Source organism: Carettochelys insculpta, chromosome 15 (assembly GCF_033958435.1).
Source record: "Carettochelys insculpta isolate YL-2023 chromosome 15, ASM3395843v1, whole genome shotgun sequence".
Classification (NCBI taxonomy): Eukaryota; Metazoa; Chordata; order Testudines; family Carettochelyidae; genus Carettochelys; species Carettochelys insculpta.
Window position 1 is genome coordinate 62437 of NC_134151.1, and position 19279 is coordinate 81715.

The window sequence follows — 19279 nt, forward strand, 5'->3', positions numbered from 1 at the left end:
TGTAAACTCACAGACGGGAATTATCCTCACTTTGCTTGGGGTGGGAGGAGAATTAGAGAAGGAGAAAGTGCAAAAGAAAAAGAAAAAACAAGATGGTGACCTTGAGAACAGCAACAAAGCAAAAGCTCAGAATTATGCAGTTGCAGAAATGCGGCCTGGAACTAGTGAAGGAAGTACTATTGAAGAAGAGACAGCCAACAGACAATCAAATCTGCCAAAAAAGGAAAAATCAATTCTACAAGGGAAACTTACCAGATTAGCTGTTCAGATTGGCAAAGCAGGGTTGGCAATGTCTCTAATCACAGTGGTTGTCCTTGTAGTTTATTTTTTAATTAAAACATTCTTAATTCAAAAGCATAGTTGGACTGCTCAATGCATCCCAGTTTATATGAAATATTTTGTGAAGTTCTTCATTACTGGAGTTACAATCTTAGTGGTGGCTGTGCCAGAAGGTCTTCCACTTGCTGTCACTATCTCACTCGCTTACTCCGTAAAGGAAATGATGAAAGATAATAACCTAGTGCGGCATTTGGATGCTTGTGAAACAATGGGCAATGCAACAGCCATTTGCACAGATAAAACTGGAACATTAACCATGAACAGAATGACAGTAGTTCAGGCTTTCATTGGCGAAATGCATCATAAAATTATTCCTGCACCTCAATCAATTCCTCAGACTACTCTGAGCTCTCTTTTAACAGGCATTTCTGTAAATTGTGCTTACACTTCTACAATATTGCCTCCTGAAACAGAAAATGGCTTGCCATATCAGGTTGGTAATAAAACTGAATGTGCCTTGCTGGGATTTCTTCTGGATTTAAAACAGGATTATCAAGCTGTAAGAAATCAAATACCGGAAGAAAAGCTGTTTAAAGTATACACCTTCAACTCTGATAGACAGTCTATGAGTACGGTATTGAAAAATGCTGACGGTAGTTACCAGATGTTCACAAAGGGTGCTGCTGAGATAGTACTTAAAAAATGCAACAAAATTTTGAATGCTGCTGGTGAACCTCAACCATTTAACTCAAAGGACAATGATGATATGGTAAAAAATGTGGTTGAACCTATGGCTTCTGATGGACTCAGAACTATATGCCTAGCAGTCAAAGAGTTCCCAGCTGGGCAGCCTGAACCAGAATGGGATAATGAAAAACATATTGTCATGGAACTCACATGTGTTGCAATTGTTGGCATTGAAGATCCATTGAGGCCTGAGGTTCCTGATGCAATAACAAAATGCCAGAATGCTGGCATCACAGTGCGTATAATTACTGGTGACAACATTAATACTGCACGCACAATTGCTTTGAAATGCAGTATTTTGCGTCCTGGGGAAACCTTCCTTTGCTTAGAGGGGAAAGAGTTCAACAGACTGATACGTAATGAAAAAGGAGAGATTAAACAAGAGCTGCTAGATAAGATATGGCCAAAACTTCGAGTGCTTGCAAGAGCCTCCCCTTCTGACAAGCACACCTTAGTAAAAGGTATAATCAATAGCACTCTTTCAGAACAGAGACAAGTTGTAGCAGTAACTGGTGATGGAACTAATGATGCCCCAGCACTGAAGGAAGCAGATGTTGGGTTTGCTATGGGCATTGCTGGAACAGATGTAGCTAAAGAAGCATCAGATATTATTCTCACAGATGACAATTTCACAAGCATTGTTAAAGCAGTTATGTGGGGCAGAAACGTATATGACAGTATCTCCAAATTCCTGCAGTTCCAGCTGACAGTCAATGTAGTAGCAGTAATTGTTGCATTCACAGGAGCATGTGTTACACAAGATTCACCACTGAAAACAGTGCAGATGCTGTGGGTGAACCTCATCATGGACACATTTGCTTCTCTTGCCTTAGCTACAGAAAAGCCAACTGAGTCTCTCTTGCTACGGAACCCTTATGGGAGAAATAAACCCCTAATCTCCCGCACAATGATGAAAAATATTTTGGGTCAGTCATTCTATCAGCTTGTGGTCATCTTTACACTTGTTTTTACTGGTGAAAAACTTTTTGATATTGACAGTGGAAGAAATGCTCCTCTACATTCCCCACCCTCGATGCATTACACAATTGTATTTAATACTTTTGTGTTGATGCAGATTTGTAATGAAATCAATGCCCGAAAGGTTCATGGTGAAAGGAATGTGTTTGAGGGAATATTCAGTAATCCAACCTTTTGTGCTATCAATGCTGGTACATTAATTGTACAGATAATTATAGTAGAAGTTGGTGGGAAGCCCTTTAATTGTACTGAGCTTACAGTAGAACAGTGGCTATGGTCACTTTTCCTAGGGATAGGAACATTACTGTGGGGCCAGCTGATAATGACAATTCCAAATAGCTATTTGATGTTTTTGACAGAACTTGGTCCTGGACCACCAAAGGAAGAAATTCTTGAGGACGAAATAGCTGAAGGTGCAGGAGAGATTGACCATGCTGAAAGAGAATTACGTCATGGTCAGATCTTGTGGTTTAGGGGGATGAACAGAATTCAAGCTCAGAGCCAAGTGGTGAAAGCATTTAGTGCTTCATTTTATGAAGAGTTAGAAAAACCACAAACACAAAGTTCGGTTCGCAGTTTAAGAGAATCTAAGCAATAAATTTTATGTTCTACCTTCCCATTATTGAAAAATCACTCAAAATATTACTGGGCTAAATTCACTGCATTAAGAAATAAATGGAATTTTTTTCACAGAATGATAACAATTGTTTTGGCTTGAACTGCAAAAGGAAAGCACACAGGTGTGAATGGAGATTTGTTGATTAAATTGCTTTCTGAGAGGTCTGAGGGTTTCTTTTTTTTTTTTGAGAATGGGGAAATTAATTCATATAGACAAACAATGTCAACCTAAAAAGGTTGATCCTAGATTTATCCAAAAATGGGTCATATTAACATTGCATATGCTTATCTTGAGTGTATAATTTGGCTTTTTTCGAGGGAAACGGGTGAGGAGGTCTTTGATCTATTAACTCTAATTTCTGGCATCAGCTGCTAAAATGACTATTTTATAAAAGAAAGATCTTTTTACAATGTCCATAGATTCTTTTAATTTTGATCCTGTTTTTGGAAGGCAAACTTCTTTCTATGTAAGTCGAAGAGAAAAAGTTATTTAGGTAATGCTGTACCTTCTGAAGAAGGGGGTTATATTGAAACAAAACTCAATTCTGTTTTCAGCGTACATGAGAAATTCTGGAGATAAGTTGCTAGAGCTAATGCTTCAGAATGGGCAATGCTTGTGCTTTGTGAACTCAAGAGCAGTGCTGTATGGTGCTGGACACTTTTCAAGAACCTAAGAGAGTTTGCTATAGAACACGTATTGAAATGATGTGGGAGATGCTTGCTTGGCTCCTTTACCTGGGCCTAGTGAATAACTGAGGACCCTTTGTTCTAATTAATATTTGTAGTACTGAAAGGAAGCCAGTCACTGCTTTTAAAAATATCCAGCAGCTGTAGAAATCTGAAATGAATTCCCCCAGTAACCCAGGCAAGAAGGGCATTGGACATATCTGTGAACTCAATGGTATATTTTCTTTGGGCAAGGTGCCCTTTAGATTGTCAGCTCTACCCAATGTCCTTGTAAGTTACATTGAAGCTTGACTTCTGTCCTGCTGAAGGATGGGACTCAGGAGCAGTGCTTTTATAATAATGTGTTATCTGAAATGTTATTCACAATACATATTTCACAGAATATTCAAAATCAAAACATTTTAGGGAGCATTCCATAATCTGCTATACTAAAGCCCATGCCAAGCAAGCCCAAGACTCTGGACTCTATGCAGTGTGGGACACATTTTTACTCATTTTGCAAGCTTAGACCAAATCCAACTCAAGTTCCATAGCAAGCTGGCCCTTTCTAGGCCAGCAGTGGTCCCTGTTGAGTGGAACATCACTGGTAAAAGGGAAGGTGCCCTGGAGCACCATGAAATGCAGGAAGCAGTTACTCCAGACATCCCCAGGATGTGAAACGCAAGGTGCGGCATGCCCCTCTTGCTCTTTTCCCTGAGGCATTCAGCACATACAAGAGAACTAATCTTGGAGCTTTGAAATGACTTCACTGCACAGCATGAATGGATTTGAGTACATTGCTTAATGTTGTTCAGGCTTAAGAACAGTATAGAATAATTAGTTTTGTTCAGAATTCAATAGGATATTGCTTAAAATGTTTTTAATCTCACATAAAATGTGTTAAATCAACTTGTCAGCATATTAGTCATCTTTGTCTTAACAAATTAGCTCACTGGTGTCCTGGAACCTCATCTAGTTCTCATTTAACTTGATGGAGTATTTACCATGGACTCCAGTTGACTAGGATCAGACCCTTGAGAACCTGTGAATAGGACTGTGTTCTTTTAACTCTAAATGTTTATAAACCTCCCTCCAACAAGAGGGCTGTGAGTACCAGGAGTGTTGCAATAGGCGCAGTTGGTATGTTTTTGTTTAGTTTGCCATAGTTGTTTATTGTGAACATTCCTTATTATTAAATAAATTTTTTTGTAAAAAGCTCTCTTCTCTGACCTTACTTGATCAAGACAGAGGCCAGAATCTGGGAGAAATTTGCAGGAAAGTACCTAAAGGAATAGGTTGGCTCCTTTGGCTGCACATAGGAAATTCTGGGAGCAGCTCCAAAGGGTCCTGTGTGCTTTCAGAGGATGAATGGAGGAGCTAGGCCATGACTAAAGAAATAGCTGGTCATCTCACATTTTCAAAAGGCACCTACCTGTCCCCGCAGGTGCAGCTTCTGTCAGGGCTTGTTTATGCTTACAGCACTGCGGGGGCACTGCTGTAGCACTTAGGGAATGCCTACACTTAAAACACTGCATCAACAGAGCTCCACTGCTGTAGCATTTTAATGAAGGCACTTTAAGGAATGGGGGTGGGGGGAGCTCTCTCATCAGCAAAGATAAGACACCTTCCACAATAGAGAGGATTAGCTAAGGATAATTACATCACTCAGGTTTATGGATTATTCACAGCCTTTGTGCTACATAGTTTCAGTGGGATAGCCATAGACTCATAGAACACTAGAACTAGAAGGGACCTTGAGAAGTCATTAAGTCCAGTCTCCCGCCCTCACAGCAGGACCAAGCACTGTCTAGCGTCTCTAGGCCATCCCTGATAGATATCCATCTAACCTTCTCTTAAATATCTCCAGTGATGGAGATTCAAAAACCTCCCAGGACAATTTATTCCAGTGCTTAACCACCCTGACAGTTAGGAAGTTTTTTCCTAATATCCAACCTAAACCTCCCTTGCTGCAGTTTAAGCCCATTGCTCCTTGTCCTATCCCTAGAGGTCAATAACAACAATTGCTCTCCCTCCTGGTAACACTCTTTTAGAGCACTTGAAAACTGCTTTCATATCTCCTCTCAGTCTTCAGAGAGTAGTTGTTAATGGTGCTCAATCCAGCTGGAAAAGCATAACAAGTGGGGTTCCGCAGGGGTCTGTTTTGGGACCAGTTCTGTTCAATATCTTCATTAATGATTTGGATATTGGCATAGAAAGTACGCTTATTAAGTTTGCAGATGATATCAAGCTGGGAGGGGTTGCAACTACCTTGGAGGATAGGGTCATAATTCAGAATGATCTAGATAAATTAGAGAAATGGTCTGAAGTAAACAGGATGAAGTTTAATAAAGATAAATGTAAGGTGCTGCACTTAGGAAGGAATAATCTGTTTCACACATACAGAATGGGAAAAGACTGTCTAGGAAGGAGTACAGCAGAAAGGAACCTAGGGGTTCTAGTAGATCACAAGTTAAATATGAGTCAACAGTGTGATGCTGTTGCAAAAAAAGCAAACATGATTCTGGGATGCATTAGCAGGTGTGTTGTGAACAAGACACGAGAAATCATTCTACCGCTCTACTCTGCGCTGGTTAGACCTCAGCTGGAATATTGTGTCCAGTTCTGGGCACCCCAATTCAAGAAAGATGTGGAGAAATTAGAGAAGGTCCAGAGAAGAGCAACTAGAATGATAAAAGGTCTGGAGAACATGACTTATGAAGAAAGGCTGAAAGAATTGGGCTTGTTTAGTTTGGAAAAAAGAAGATTGAGGGGGGACATGATAGCGGTTTTCAGATATCTTAAAGGGTGTCATAAGGAGGAGGGAGAAAACTTGTTCTTCTTGGCCTCTGAGGAGAGAACAAGAGGCAATGGACTTAAGCTGCAGCAAGGGAAGTTTAGGTTGGACATTAGGAAAAAGTTGCTAACTGTCAGGGTGGTCAAGTACTGGAATAAGTTGCCAAGGGAGGTTGTGGAATCTCCCTCGCTGGAGATATTTAAGAACAGATTAGATAGATTTCTATCAGGGATGGTGTAGATAGTGGTTGGTCCTGCCGTCGGGGCAGGGGACTGGACTCGATGGCCTCTCGAGGCCCCTTCCAGTCCTAGTGTTCTATGATTCTATGATTCTTTTTTTCTAAACTAAACAAGCCCAATTCTTTCAGTCTTCCCTCACAGCTGATGTTCTGTGGCCCTTTAATCACCCGTGTTAGTCTCTAGCTTCACAAATCACAAGGGCTGTGGCCACACTAGCCCCTCCTTTTGGAGGGGCGATGGTAATGTGGCACTTCAGAATATGCTAATGAGGCACTGCAATGAATATGCAGTTCCTCATTAGCATATTCCAAAGTGCCACATTATCATAGACCCTCCAAAAGTATGGCCACAGCCAATCAGTCGTGTAGCACCTTAGAGACTAACAAATATTAGGTGATGAGCTTTTGTGGGTAAGTCCCACTTCTTCACATATGCTGCATAGTTATATTGATACAGGTTTGTAGTGTAGACCAGCCCTGAAGACATTGCCTATGATGACAGGAGAGCCTCTCACATCAGTGCAGGTACTTCATCTCCTAAGCTAAGACTGTCTATACTATGTGATAAAGTCAATTTTTAATAAATTTGATTTTTAACCTTGTTCTTATGAATTCGAATTTGTGTCCACAAAGCTTCTTGAAATTCAACCCACCATTTTTCCGTGTTGAGTTTCTGTATCTCGATTGCCCTATGCAAGTTCAACAGTGTGAGCTGTGCATTTTGGGTACTTATCCCACAGTGCCTTAGCCTTGGTTGCTTATGGGTGTTTCATGTAAGAATCGCAGAATACAAAGCACTGTCCCATAATTCACAGCACCCAGTAACCACGCAAAAAACTAACTGGATATTGCGCCATTTCCTGGAGCATTTTCTCCACCAGCATAAGCATGGATCCCCAAAGGCTTCAACTCGTAGCACACATCATTTCATTGACCACACTGGCATCATGCAATTTTGCTTTCAATTACAAAGCTCAATGATGGTTCAATGCGATGATGATGATGATGATGGTTTTGAAGAGGCAATCTCACAACTGCAGTCCAAGAACTCACAAACACTGGCTACCCTGAATGAACAGCCGACAGTGGAGTGGTGGTTTTGGACTCATGAGACCAGCACACTCTGGAGGGACCACATCATTTTGGAGTCCTGGGATGCTCAGCAATGGCTGCAGAACTTTCGCATGCACACATCCACTTTTATGGAACTTTGTGATGTGCTGGCGCCAGTCCTGAAGCGCAGAAACACAAGACTGAGGGTGGCTTTAACGGTTCAGAAGCAAGTGGCAATTGGTCTGTGGGAGTTTGCAATGCCCAACAGTTACCAGTCAGTAGCAAATCAATTTGGGGTGGGCACATCTACAGTGGGGGGCCGTGGTGATGCAGGTGGCCCATGCAGTCTCCTCAGGAAGACCATGATCCTGGGAGATGTGCAGGCCATAGTGGATAGTTTTGCTGCCCTGGGGGTTTCCCTAACTGTCTGGGGCAATAGATGGCATGCACATCTCCATCCTGGCCTCTGACCACATGGCCTGTCAGATATAAACAGAAAGGAATGCTTCTCCATGGTTTTGCAGGGGTTCATAGATCACAAAGGTTGTTTCACCAACATCAACACTGGATACTCAGGGAGAGTTCACAATACATGCATCTTCCGAAATTCTGGGCTGTACAGAAAATTCCTTGATGGGACTTTTTCCCCAGACCTGAAAAATCTCGATTGGTGATATGGAGATGCCTATTGTCATATTGGGTGAATCTGCTTACCCTCTGCTCCCTTGCCTTATGAAGCCCTACACAGGAGTCCTGGACTGCAGCAAGGAAAACTTCAATAGACTCAGCAGGTGCAGAATGGTGATGGAATGCACCCACTGGCTACGTCTACACGTGAAGCGACATCGAAATAGGCTATTTCGATGAATAACGTCTACACGTCCTCCAGGGCTGGCAACGTCGATGTTCAACTTCGACGTTGCGCGGCACCACATCGAAATAGGCGCTGCGAGGGAACGTCTACACGCCAAAGTAGCACACATCGAAATAAGGGTGCCAGGCACAGCTGCAGACAGGGTCACAGGGCGGACTCAACAGCAAGCCGCTCCCTTAAAGGGCCCCTCCCAGACACAGTTGCACTAAACAACACAAAATACACAGAGATGACAACTGGTTGCAGACCCTGTGCCTGCAGCATGCATCCCCAGCTGCCGCAGCAGCAGCCAGAAGCCCTGGGCTAAGGGCTGCTGCCCACGGTGACCATAGAGCGTCTCTCAACCCCTCAGCTGATGGTCGCCATGGCAGACCCCGCTATTTCAAAGTTGCGGGATGCGCAACGACAACACGGTCCCTACTTCGACGTTGAACGTCAAAGTAGAGCGCTATTCCTATCCCCTCATGGGGTTAGCGACTTCGACGTCTCGCCGCCTAATGTCGAAGTTAACTTCGAAATAGCGCCCGGTGCGTGTAGCCGTGACGGACGCTATTTCGAAGTTAGTGCCGCTACTTCGAAGTAGCGTGCACGTGTAGACACGGCTACTGTGATTACAGCATGCATCACTTTGCATGAGTTTTGTGAATCCAGGTGGGAAAATTTTCTGTCAGTCTGGAAATCTGAAGCTGAGGCCATAGGCAGGGTTTACTTGCAGCTGCCCACACAACCATTCACCAATAATCATGCTGAGGCATCAGCAATAAGGGATGTTTTAAAATATAGCTTCATGAGTGACCTGTAACTCACATGTTACCAAGGTATTTCTCTGTCATAATACGAATAAATCAAACTGGGCGTGTCTACACTAGCTCCCTACTTCAAATGGAGCATGGTAAGTAAGGTGTTGGGAGTTTATTAATGAAGTGCTGCAGTGCATATGCAGCACTTCATTAAGCAAATTCCCCCCACAGCACCTTCGAAGTGCCAGCTTGTGTGTAGCCACGGCTCACCTGCCGGTACTTCGAAGTGCCTGGGGTATTTTGAAGTCCCTTTACTCCTCTTTGGTCTCTTTGCCACTGATTGGTTGCCCCAAACTGCAAGAGGATTCAGAATCTCCCGATGGGTTCATGCTGGGGCTCTCTTGTGAGCCTGAGAACCACTAGGCAGATCACTACTCTGAGTGCTCATCATTGCAGGAGATGGCTATTGATTTAATTGCTACTGATGAGGTGCGATAGCTACTGATCAGTGTGATGCGATGGACAAACGAGTACTCTTTGAAGTGTAAAGGGACTTGGAAGTACCCTGGGCAATACATATGATACCACCGACTCCCCTTTGGGAGAGGCCGTCCCCTCCCACACCTCTCTTAGCAAGTCCAGGGGCCCCTGTACCCTCCTTCCGTACAGCAGCTCAAACGGGGAGAAAGACATGAATTCCTGTATGCAAACACCAGATGAGGTAAGTACTTGTCCCACTCTTGCGGGTGCTGGTTCATGAAAGTTCTCAGCATTCACTTCAAAGTCCCATTGAACCTCTCCACCAGCCTATTGGTCTGTGGGTGGTAGGCTGTGGCCCAGGTGTGCTAAACCCCACACTTGTCCCACAAGCTTTGCAGCAGAGCTGACAAGAAGTTGGACTACTGGCCCGTAAGGAGCTCCTTGGGAAACCACACCCTGCTGAAAATGGACAGCAGTGCATCTGCCACAGTGTTAGCTTCAATAGAAGTCAGGGCCACTGCTTCTGGGTAATGAATGGCAAAATCTACCACCACCAAGATATATTTCTTCCCAAAATGGGTTGGCTTACTGAAGGGTCCCACTACGTCCATAGCCACTTTCTGAAAAGGTTCCTGTATGATGGGTAGTGGCCTCAGGGCTGTTTTCCCTTTGTCCTGGCTCTTTCCCACTTTCTGGTAGGGGTCGCAGGACCAGCAATACCAATGGATGGCTGCAAAAACCCTCAGCCAGAAAAAGTTCTGAGCAACATCTTCCTGATGCGTTGGACCCCCTGGTGTCCTGCAAGCAGGACATCATGGGCTAGGTATAGGAGCCTTCGTTGGTACTTTTGGGGAATGACCAGTTGCTTCTGGACCTCCCATGGCTCCACTTTGCATGTGGAAATCCATTCCCAGTACAGGAATCCCTTCTCCCACAGGAATCTCTCCCTGCAGCCCTCCCCTCGTGGTGGGGCTGGGCTGAGGCTGGCCAGTTCCCTCAGCTTCTGCAAGGAGGAATCTCTCTGCAGCTGTGCCTGGAACTCCTCAGCCGGGGCAGGGGTGGGAGTGGCTTCCCCCTCCCTGGTGGCTCCAGGACCACCGGCCTATGAGACCTGGCTTTTGGGGGCCCCCTGGCTCCCAATGTAGGCCCCTATGGCTTTGGATGTGTATCCTCCCCCGAACCCAGGGATAGCACCCCTTGTCTCCTTTGGCTGCGGATCAAGACCAGGGCTTGAGGACGTTCACCTTGCCAGTGCTCCAGATCACCCCCATTAGTATGTCAGAAGGCAAATGACTGTGCATGCTCACCTCCTTGGGGCCTTCCTTGTCCGCCCATTTCAGGTGCACCCTTGCTTGGGCACCTTGAAAGGGGTCCCATTGATTCCCATTACAGATAGGTGGGAATTGGGCATCATCCGGTCTGGTGCCACCACCCTGGGCTGAGCCAGCATCACATCCACACCCATGTCCCAGAGCCCCGTGTGGCCTTCTTCCCATCGACCTTGCGGGGTATGAGGCACTTGCTCTGCAGAGGCAGCCCTGCTCCCACTCTATAAACTGAGCCCTGTGCTTTCAGGCCCCCTGAGGAGCTGGTCTGTGGGGCCAGTTTGTCCCAAGCTGAGGACACACTGTCAACCCCACTTGCCCAGGCTGCCAGCCCCTCTGGCTGCTGGGACTCCACCCAGTTGACCCCATGAGCCCCTGGCCTGCTCAATCTGTCTGGGAGATTGGAGCACTGGGCCTGTCTATGCCCCTTCCACCTACAATAATAACAGTCCAGGTCTTGGTTCCCTGGGTCCAGCTGCTCCGCCCAGACCCTGGCAGGCCCCCTGGGAGGCAGATGGCTGGCCCCTCTCTCTTGGGTTCATCCCAGAGGTGATCTCCTCTGTCGTTCAGCCAGGAACTGGTCTCTTTGGGACTTCCTGTCCCTCCAGGATTCCCTGTCCCTCCGGGATTCCTTTTCAAACCCAGGCCAGCTGCCTATGAATTCATCTGCCAGCTTTCCTGCGCTGAGTGAGTCCTCTGGCTTCTGTTCCTCGAGCCATATCCTCAGGTCTGGCAGGCATGTGCCATAGAACCATTCCAGGACCATCAGCTTGACCAGTCCCTCTACAGTCTGGGTTCCCATCCCAAATATCCACTTGTGGTAGTATTGCATCAGGCGGGAGCCCAGGTTTACATAGATCTCCTCTGGCCTCTTCTGTGCCTCCTGGAACTTCTTCCTGTACATCCTGGGGGTCAGCCTGAACGTATGCAGCAAGGCCTGTTCGACCCGTTCATAGTCCCCGGGATGCGCCACTTCAGCTGGTTGAGCACCACGGTGGCCTTCTGGTCCAGCAAGGGGGTGAGCTGTCGGAGCCATTCGGCTGGAGGAACCTGGTGCAACTTGCAAGCCTGCTTGAAGGAGGTAAGGAACACATCCAGGTCCCCCAGGTCCTTATACTGGGCCAGCACTTATGTCTCAAAGTGACTGGCCGACCCAGGCATCTTAGCCTCTCCACACTCACCGCAGTGGGGGCCTCCACATTATGTCTCCACCATGGTACTCTACTGCTTCCACTCTCACTCCCGTTCCCAGCACTCATGCTTCCACTGTCTCTCTTGTTGCTGGCGCTCAAGCTCTTGCTCTCTCTCCCATTTCTGGCACCCTCTCTCCTGTTCCTGGTGCTCATGCTCCTGCTCTTTCTCCCATTCCTGGTGCTCTTTCTCCCATTCCTGGGCTTCCAGTTCCTTTAATTGCACCTCGAATTCCAGCCATTGCAGATCTGTTGTGAGGGACTACACCCAGGATGGACCACTGCTAGCTGAGTGCAACCTGGTGGGCACTGCATTTGTCTGGTGGTGTCCAGCTCCCTTTCATGCCTTTGAATCCAAAGTGCTCCCAGGGGGTGTCCAGCTGCTTCCTGCTGGGACAAGATCTGACCCCCTGGATTGGTCATTCTCTTCCAGCTGGCCAATCAGCTGGGCCTTGGTCGCCTTCCACATGTCAGGCCCCTCTCTCTGCACAGCTCCACAAGGTCTGCCTTCAGGAGTCATGAGTAATCCATCTCCCCACCATCCCCCTGGGGTGCTGACTCACCGGCCAAAGCTGCACTGCCACACAGTTCGCAGAAATCGCTTTGTTCTGCCTCCAGCCTCCCTGGCTCTTGTGAGTCTCTGTCTTTCTACTGCATTCAGTCAGTCACTGCTGGAAGCCCACCTGTGTTGTGGGTGCAATACATCCCACCTCTGCCACCAGCGTAATGGAGTTCAGGGTCCCCAAGCACTGCACCCTGTCCACAGGCAGGAGTGATTCTCACTCAGCAGGTAGAACGGGAAGTTTAGTAGTCAACAGAGGTGCCACTCAGTACAGAAGTGTCAGTGCAGCAGGCAGAGACAGTCATTCCAACCCATCTTGGGGAGAGGAGCCCGACGGGTGCCCCATCTGGGGTCTAGCTTCCCCTCAGCACAGGCTAGCTGCCTTCCCCCTCTCTCTCCAGCTTCTAACTGCCACCTCTGATTCAAAGCCCAGCTCGGCTCTCCCCTGCTCTTTGTTCAGGACAGAGGTGTTACCTGCCAGCTTAGGTTACAGCCTCAGGGGGTCATCCTTAGCTACTGTGAGCTGCTCTGTCTGTAACACATGCATCCAGCCTCAGTCTCACACACCCACTCCTCACTCCATCACACTGGGTCAGGTTTTGATGCTGGGGACAGGAATGTACTGTGACAAGGGCAGCAGTCAAGATATATCTGGTGCTGTGACAGGATACAAGCAACAGGTAGCAAGCACAGGACAACATCAAGGGCAACAACAGTAGCAGGGGCAGGCTGGGCAGAGGCAGATATCAGACCACCTATTTGCTGAGAGCAGGGTGTGTTTGAGAGAGGGTGGGAAATGAGGCAAGCCAGCATGGGACAGCATGTGAGATGGACAGGCTTTTTTGTTCAGGGTACACTTCTGGGAGGGAAATATGGGAGGAAAAGGCTGAATTGGGAGAGCTTCCTTTCAGGTGGGCCTTCAAGGGCTGATTAGATTGGAGGCAAAGGCTCTGAGCCGGGCCTAACCAGCTAGCAGCTCTGTAAGAATGCAGCCCCAGTGAACCCTGTGAGCAGCGAACAGGAGCAGCTAACAGAGAGTTTGCCTGGGAGTTCGCCTTTGGGAGGAGCCCCATACCTGTTTTCACCTTTCTTATACGGTGTTTCTCTTGTGCCCTTCAAGGCAGCACTAGAAACAAATGAGGGATCTCTGAAAAGGGAAAAAATGGAGAGTGATATGGCTGGTGAGAGGTCTGTTGTTCTGACCTGCATGTCATGTGCCATGTTTGTCTTCCTCCCGAACGAGAGAAAGGATTTTCTATGTACCAAGTGTAAGCTGGTAGCCATTTTGGAAGAGAAGGTTAAAGGACTTGAGGCACAAATATCAACCCTCAGGTCCATCAGAGAGGGTGAAGACTTTCTGAATAGAAGGCAACAGATAATACTGCAGGAACAGCAGGCCACCCAAAACAAGGAGGAGAACTGGAAGCATGTTACCTCCAGGAGAAGAAAAACAGTTCAAGTCTCTCCAGTTCCAGTGGAGTTAAGTAACCACTTTCAGCCTCTCTCCACAGGTCCTACAGTGGAGATAATTGGGGCTAATGCCTCCCAGGGATTGTATCTGAAAGAGTCCCCATGGTTTAGAAGGCATGGGATGTGCAGTCCTAGGGATGGGAGTTCTATGACCACCACCCCTAAGAGAAAAAGACAAGTGGTGGTAGTCGGGGGCTGCCTCCTAAGAGGGACGGAGTCATCCATCTGCCGCCCGGACCTAGAATCCCGGCAAGTTTGCTGCTTGCCTGGAGCGAGAATTCGGGATCTAACAGAGTCGCTGCCAAAAATTCTTAAACCTGTAGACTATTACCCCTTCCTACTTCTTCATGTAGGAACCAATGATACAGCCAAGAACAACGTTGACGAGATCACGGTCGATTACATAACCCTAGGGAGGAAGATCAAGGAATATGGAGCACAGGTGGTCTTCTCATCTATCCTCCCTGTGGAAGGAAGGGGTCCACATAGGGATCATCGAATCACAGAGGTAAATGCGTGGTTGCATAGGTGGTGTAGCAGGGAAGGATTTGGTTTCTTTGACCATGGGATTCTGTTTCATGAACAGGGATTGCTGAGAAGAGACAGGATCCACCTCACTAAACGAGGAAAGAGCATCTTTGTGGGCAGGCTTGCAAACCTAGTGAGGAGGGCTTTAAACTAGGTTTGTCGGGGGGAGGTGACACAAGCCCGGAGGTAAGTGGGGAAGGAGAAGGGAACAATCAAGTGGGTTTCCTGGGTGAAGAGGAGAAAGTGGGGCAATTGGCCCCTTCTCTAAGCTGCTTGTACACAAATGCCAGAAGCCTGGGGAACAAACAGGAAGAATTAGAAGCCCTGGCACAGTCAAACAAGTATGAGGTGGTTGGAATAATGGAGACTTGGTGGGATGATTCGCATAACTGGAGTACAGTCATAGAAGGTTATAAATTGTTTAGGAAGGACAGATGGGGAGAAAAGGAGGAGGAGTTGCGCTCTGTGTGAGGGAGCAGTACGATTGCTCAGAGCTCCAGTATGAGAAAGGAGAAAATCCAGTTGAGTGTTTTTGGATTAAGCTTAGAGGTGGAAGTAACAGAGGTGATGTTGTAGTTGGTGTCTGTTATAGACCACCAGATCAGGGAGATGAGATAGATGAGGCTTTCTTCAGGCAGCTAAGTGAAGCTTCCATATCACAGGCCCTGGTTCTCATGGGAGACTTTAATCATCCGGACATTTGTTGGGAGACCAATACATCAGCACACAGACAATCCAGGAAGTTTTTGGAGAATGTTGGGGATAACTTCTTGGTTCAAGTGCTGAAGGAACCGACCAGGGGCCGTGCGCAACTTGACCTGCTGCTCACAAACAGGGAAGAACTAGTAGAAGAAATAGAAGTGGGAGGGAACCTGGGCTGCAGCGACCATGAGATCATAGATTTCAGGATCCAGACAAAAGTAAGAAAGGTGAGCAGTAACATACAGACCCTTGATTTCAGAAGAGCAGACTTTGATTCCCTGAGAGACTGGATGAGCAGGATCCCTTGGGAAACGAAGATGAAGGGGAAAAGAGTTGAAGAGAACTGGCAGAATTTTAAAGAAGTCTACTGAAGACACAGGAACAAACAATCCCACTGCGTAGTAAGAAATGCAAACATGGTAGGCAACCAGCTTGGCTTAACAGGGAAATCCTTAGTCATCTTAAATTCAAAAAAGATGCATACAAGAAATGGAAACATGGGCAGTTGACTAAGGAGGAGTATAAACATACAGCTGGAGAATGCCGGGCAGTAATCAGGAAAGTGAAAGCACAATTGGAACTGCAGCTGGCAAGGGATGTGAAGAGTAACAAGAAGGGTTTCTACAGGCATGTGAACAATAAACAGGTTATCAGAGAAGGTGTGGAGCCATTACTGGATGAGGGAGGTTACCTAGTGAAAGATGATGCAGGAAAAGCTGAAGTACTCAATGCTTTTTTTGCCTCAGTCTTCACGGACATAGTCAACTTCCCCATGACGGTCCTAGACGATGCAGTATGGGAAGGTGGAGGGCAGCCATCTCTGGGGAAAGAACAAGTTCTGAGCTATCTAGAAAAACTAGATGTGCACTAGTCCATTGGTCTGGATTTAATGCACCCCAGGGTACTGAGGGAATTGGCAGAGGTCATTGCTGAACCTTTGGCCATTATCCTTGAAGACTCTTGGAGATCAGGGTCAATACCGGATGACTGGAAGAAGGCAAACGTAGTGCCCATCTTTGAAAAAGAAAGGAAGGACAATCCAGGGAACTATAGACCTGTCAGCCTTACCTCAATCCCTGGGAAAATAATGGATGGAATCCTCAAGGAATCCGTTTTGGAGCACTTGGAAGAAGGGAAAGTGATCAAAATTAGCCAGCATGGATTCACCAGGGGCAAGTCCTGCCTGACTAATCTGATCAGCTTCTATGATGAAGTAACAAGCTCTGTGGACATGGGGAAGTCAGTGGATGTGATATACCTTGACTTCAGCAAGGCTTTTGATACGGTCTCCCACAACATTCTTGTCCATAAGTTAAGGAAATATGGATTGGATCCTTGGACTATAAGATGGATAGAAAGCTGGCTTGATTGTCGGGCCCAACGGGTAGTGGCCAATGGCTCAATATCTGGATGGCGGTCTGTTTCAAGCGGAGTGCCACAAGGCTCGGTTCTGGGGCCTGTGTTATTCATCATCTTTATTAATGACCTGGATGATGGACTGGATTGCACCCTCAGCAAGTTTGCGGATGACACAAAACTAGGGGGAGAGGTAGATTTGTTGGAGGGTAGAGAGAGAATCCAGAGGGACCTGGATAAATTGGAGGACTGGGACAAAAGAAATCTGATGCAGTTCAATAAGAAGAAGTGTAGAGCCCTGCACCTGGGGCGGAAGAATCCCAAGCATTGTTACAGGCTGGGGACCAAATGGCTCAGCAGCAGTACGATGGAAAGGGAACTAGGGGTTATGGTGGATGAAAGGCTGGATATGAGTGAACAATGTGCCCTTATAGCCAGGAAGGCTAACGGCATACTAGGGTGCATTAGGAGGAGCATTTCGAGCAGATCTAGAGAAGCAGTTATTCCCCTCTATTCAGAACTGGTGAGGCCACATCTGGTATATTGAGTCCAGTTTTGGGCCCCCCAGTATAAAAATGATGTGGATTTGCTGGAGCAGGTTCAGCGAAGGGCAGCAAAAATGATTAAGGGTCTGGAGCACAAGACCTATGAGGACAGGCTGAGGGATTTGGGCTTGTTTAGTTTACAGAAGAGAAGACTTAGGGGAGATTTAATAGCAGCCTTCAACTTCCTGAAGGCGAGCTCTAAAAAGGAGTGTGAGAAACTGTTCTCAGTGGTGTCAGATGGCAGAACAAGCAGTAATGGTCTGAAGTTGGAGAGGGAGAGGTGTAGGTTAGATATTAGGAAAAACTACTTTACCAGGTGGGTGGTGAAGCATTGGAATGCATTGCCTAGACAGGTGGTGGATTCTCCATCCCTTGAGGTTTTTAAGTCCCGGCTGGAAAAGGTCCTGGCTGGGATGACTTAGTGGGGGTTGATCCTGCTTGAAGCAGGGGGCTGGACTAGATGACCTCCTGAGGTCCCTTCCAGCCCTGTGATTCTGTGATTCTGTGAATGGCATCCATGGGCAGGAAGTGTGAACAAAGCAAAGAATGGGATGAGTAGTGGAGTTAAGAGAGTGGTAAGGTAGGGGCAGTTGTGAGTCTGGCTTGACATGCGCTCTGGGCCATAATGCAATACATGGGGCAGTCTGGATTTGATGAAGGCTAGGCCTGGCGTGGCCAGAAGGATGCTCTTAGATGCAGAATGTGGTGTGGGTCATGAGGTGTGGAAGGTGCCAGGCAGAAAATGATTTCTGGAGGTGGTGGCAATGTGAGGCGAGCCAGGCGTAAGAAAAAAGGCAGATTTGGGTGAGGAGGACACAAGGGACTGTGGATGGATCAGTATAGAGGCTGGAAGTTTATGAGGCAAGACTAGAGGCAATGAGGTAGGTAGGTTCATCGCTATATCAACATCTTTTGTCTGCATTCTGTCAGGCACACCACAGGATTTGAGCTGCTGAGTCCGCTGCCTGTGGTCATTTTCATGCAAGGGAGAAGCTGCAATCACTGTGAATACTCAGATGCATAGAATTAAACATGAACATATGTGGCCACAGATCAGGGCTCAAGTCCAAAGCCCCAGGGGAGTGGACTGTCAGATATACTCCAAGTTGCAGGGAGTGGGCATGGGGATATATGAGCTTGTGGGTGAATTGTACCATATTTTCAGGAGGAAGGGCAGAAAGTGATAACTCATGCCAGAGGAGGACTCAGTAGCTGGCGGGGGGTTAGAGAACTCATGTAGCATGATGAGGACCCAGGACCTAGTGTTCCTGCTCCACTGAATCATTCATTATTTATCCATAGTACATTGGCCACAGCCTCATCTCAGACTGTCCTGTGATTTTTCATCTGAGGGGTGCCAGACATCTGATCAACGTGCTTCATGCCCTCAGGGGGATGAGGCCCTTGAATCAGGGTCTGCTGCCCCTAAGGCAAGTACTCTACCCACAAGGCTAAAGTTATGAAGGAAGCCCTCCTTTCTCTCTTCCCAGCTGCTTGATAAAATGCCTTAAGACACTCATCTCTAAAGAGGATTCCTGGTTGTGAAATGAAGACACAGGCACTTATCTGCAGCCTGCACTTTGGCAGCATGAGAATGGCAGGCCTTTTGTCGGCATATCCCACTGTCTACTCTATGTAGCCCCAACCCCAGGGTGATATTAACACTTGAAGGTGCCACCCTTTCTTCATTCATTGTACAGGAGCCTGGATGTCTGTCTCAGACTTATTGCTCCACGCAGATTTTTCCATGTGCTGGTGGGATTAATTATTGGAAGAATTTACCTGGGGACACAGGCAAATCTCTGTCATTTTCAGTCTCTTAAGTGAAGGGTGGGTATCCTGCTCACAGATGTGCTGTGCTTTGCATAGATTTATGGGCTTGATAACAGGAATTACTGGGTGAAGTTCTTTGACCTGTGTTGTGCAAGAGGTCAGACTAGATTATTATAATTGTTCCTGCTGCTTTAAACTCTATGACTATCCAATATCTGTTCCCAGAGCCACACAGTAGGTAACCACACAATGTTCACCACTCCTGGGAAACAGCAAGAAGTCCTGTGGCACCTTATCGACTAACAGATATTTTGGATCATAAGCTTTCAACAGCAAAGGCCCACTTTGTCAGATGCATGAA

At 46.9% G+C, this 19279-nt stretch overlaps 2 protein-coding genes across 2 annotated transcripts in view; one reads left to right on the forward strand and one right to left on the reverse strand.

Moving 5' to 3' along the window:
- The window catches only part of DELE1 (DAP3 binding cell death enhancer 1), a 115966-nt gene that overhangs the window by 26376 nt on the left and 70311 nt on the right, over positions 1–19279 (reverse strand). The gene's annotated exons all lie outside the window — the stretch shown is intronic.
- On the forward strand, positions 596–2602 carry LOC142021354 (plasma membrane calcium-transporting ATPase 1-like). The gene is made up of 2 exons (XM_075010063.1): positions 596–791; positions 1677–2602. The coding sequence occupies exons 1-2, from the start codon at positions 596–598 to the stop codon at positions 2600–2602; spliced, it is 1122 nt and encodes a 373-aa protein (XP_074866164.1).

What these genes read in the sequence shown, in the direction of transcription:
- LOC142021354 (XM_075010063.1), top strand. Translation starts at nt 596, where the DNA reads ATGAACAGAATGACAGTAGTTCAGGCTTTCATTGGCGAAATGCATCAT. An exon ending in GGTTGGTAATAAAACTGAAT is followed by an intron (nt 792 to 1,676) that starts GTGCCTTGCTGG and finishes TTGTTAAAGCAG; the next exon opens with TTATGTGGGGCAGAAACGTA.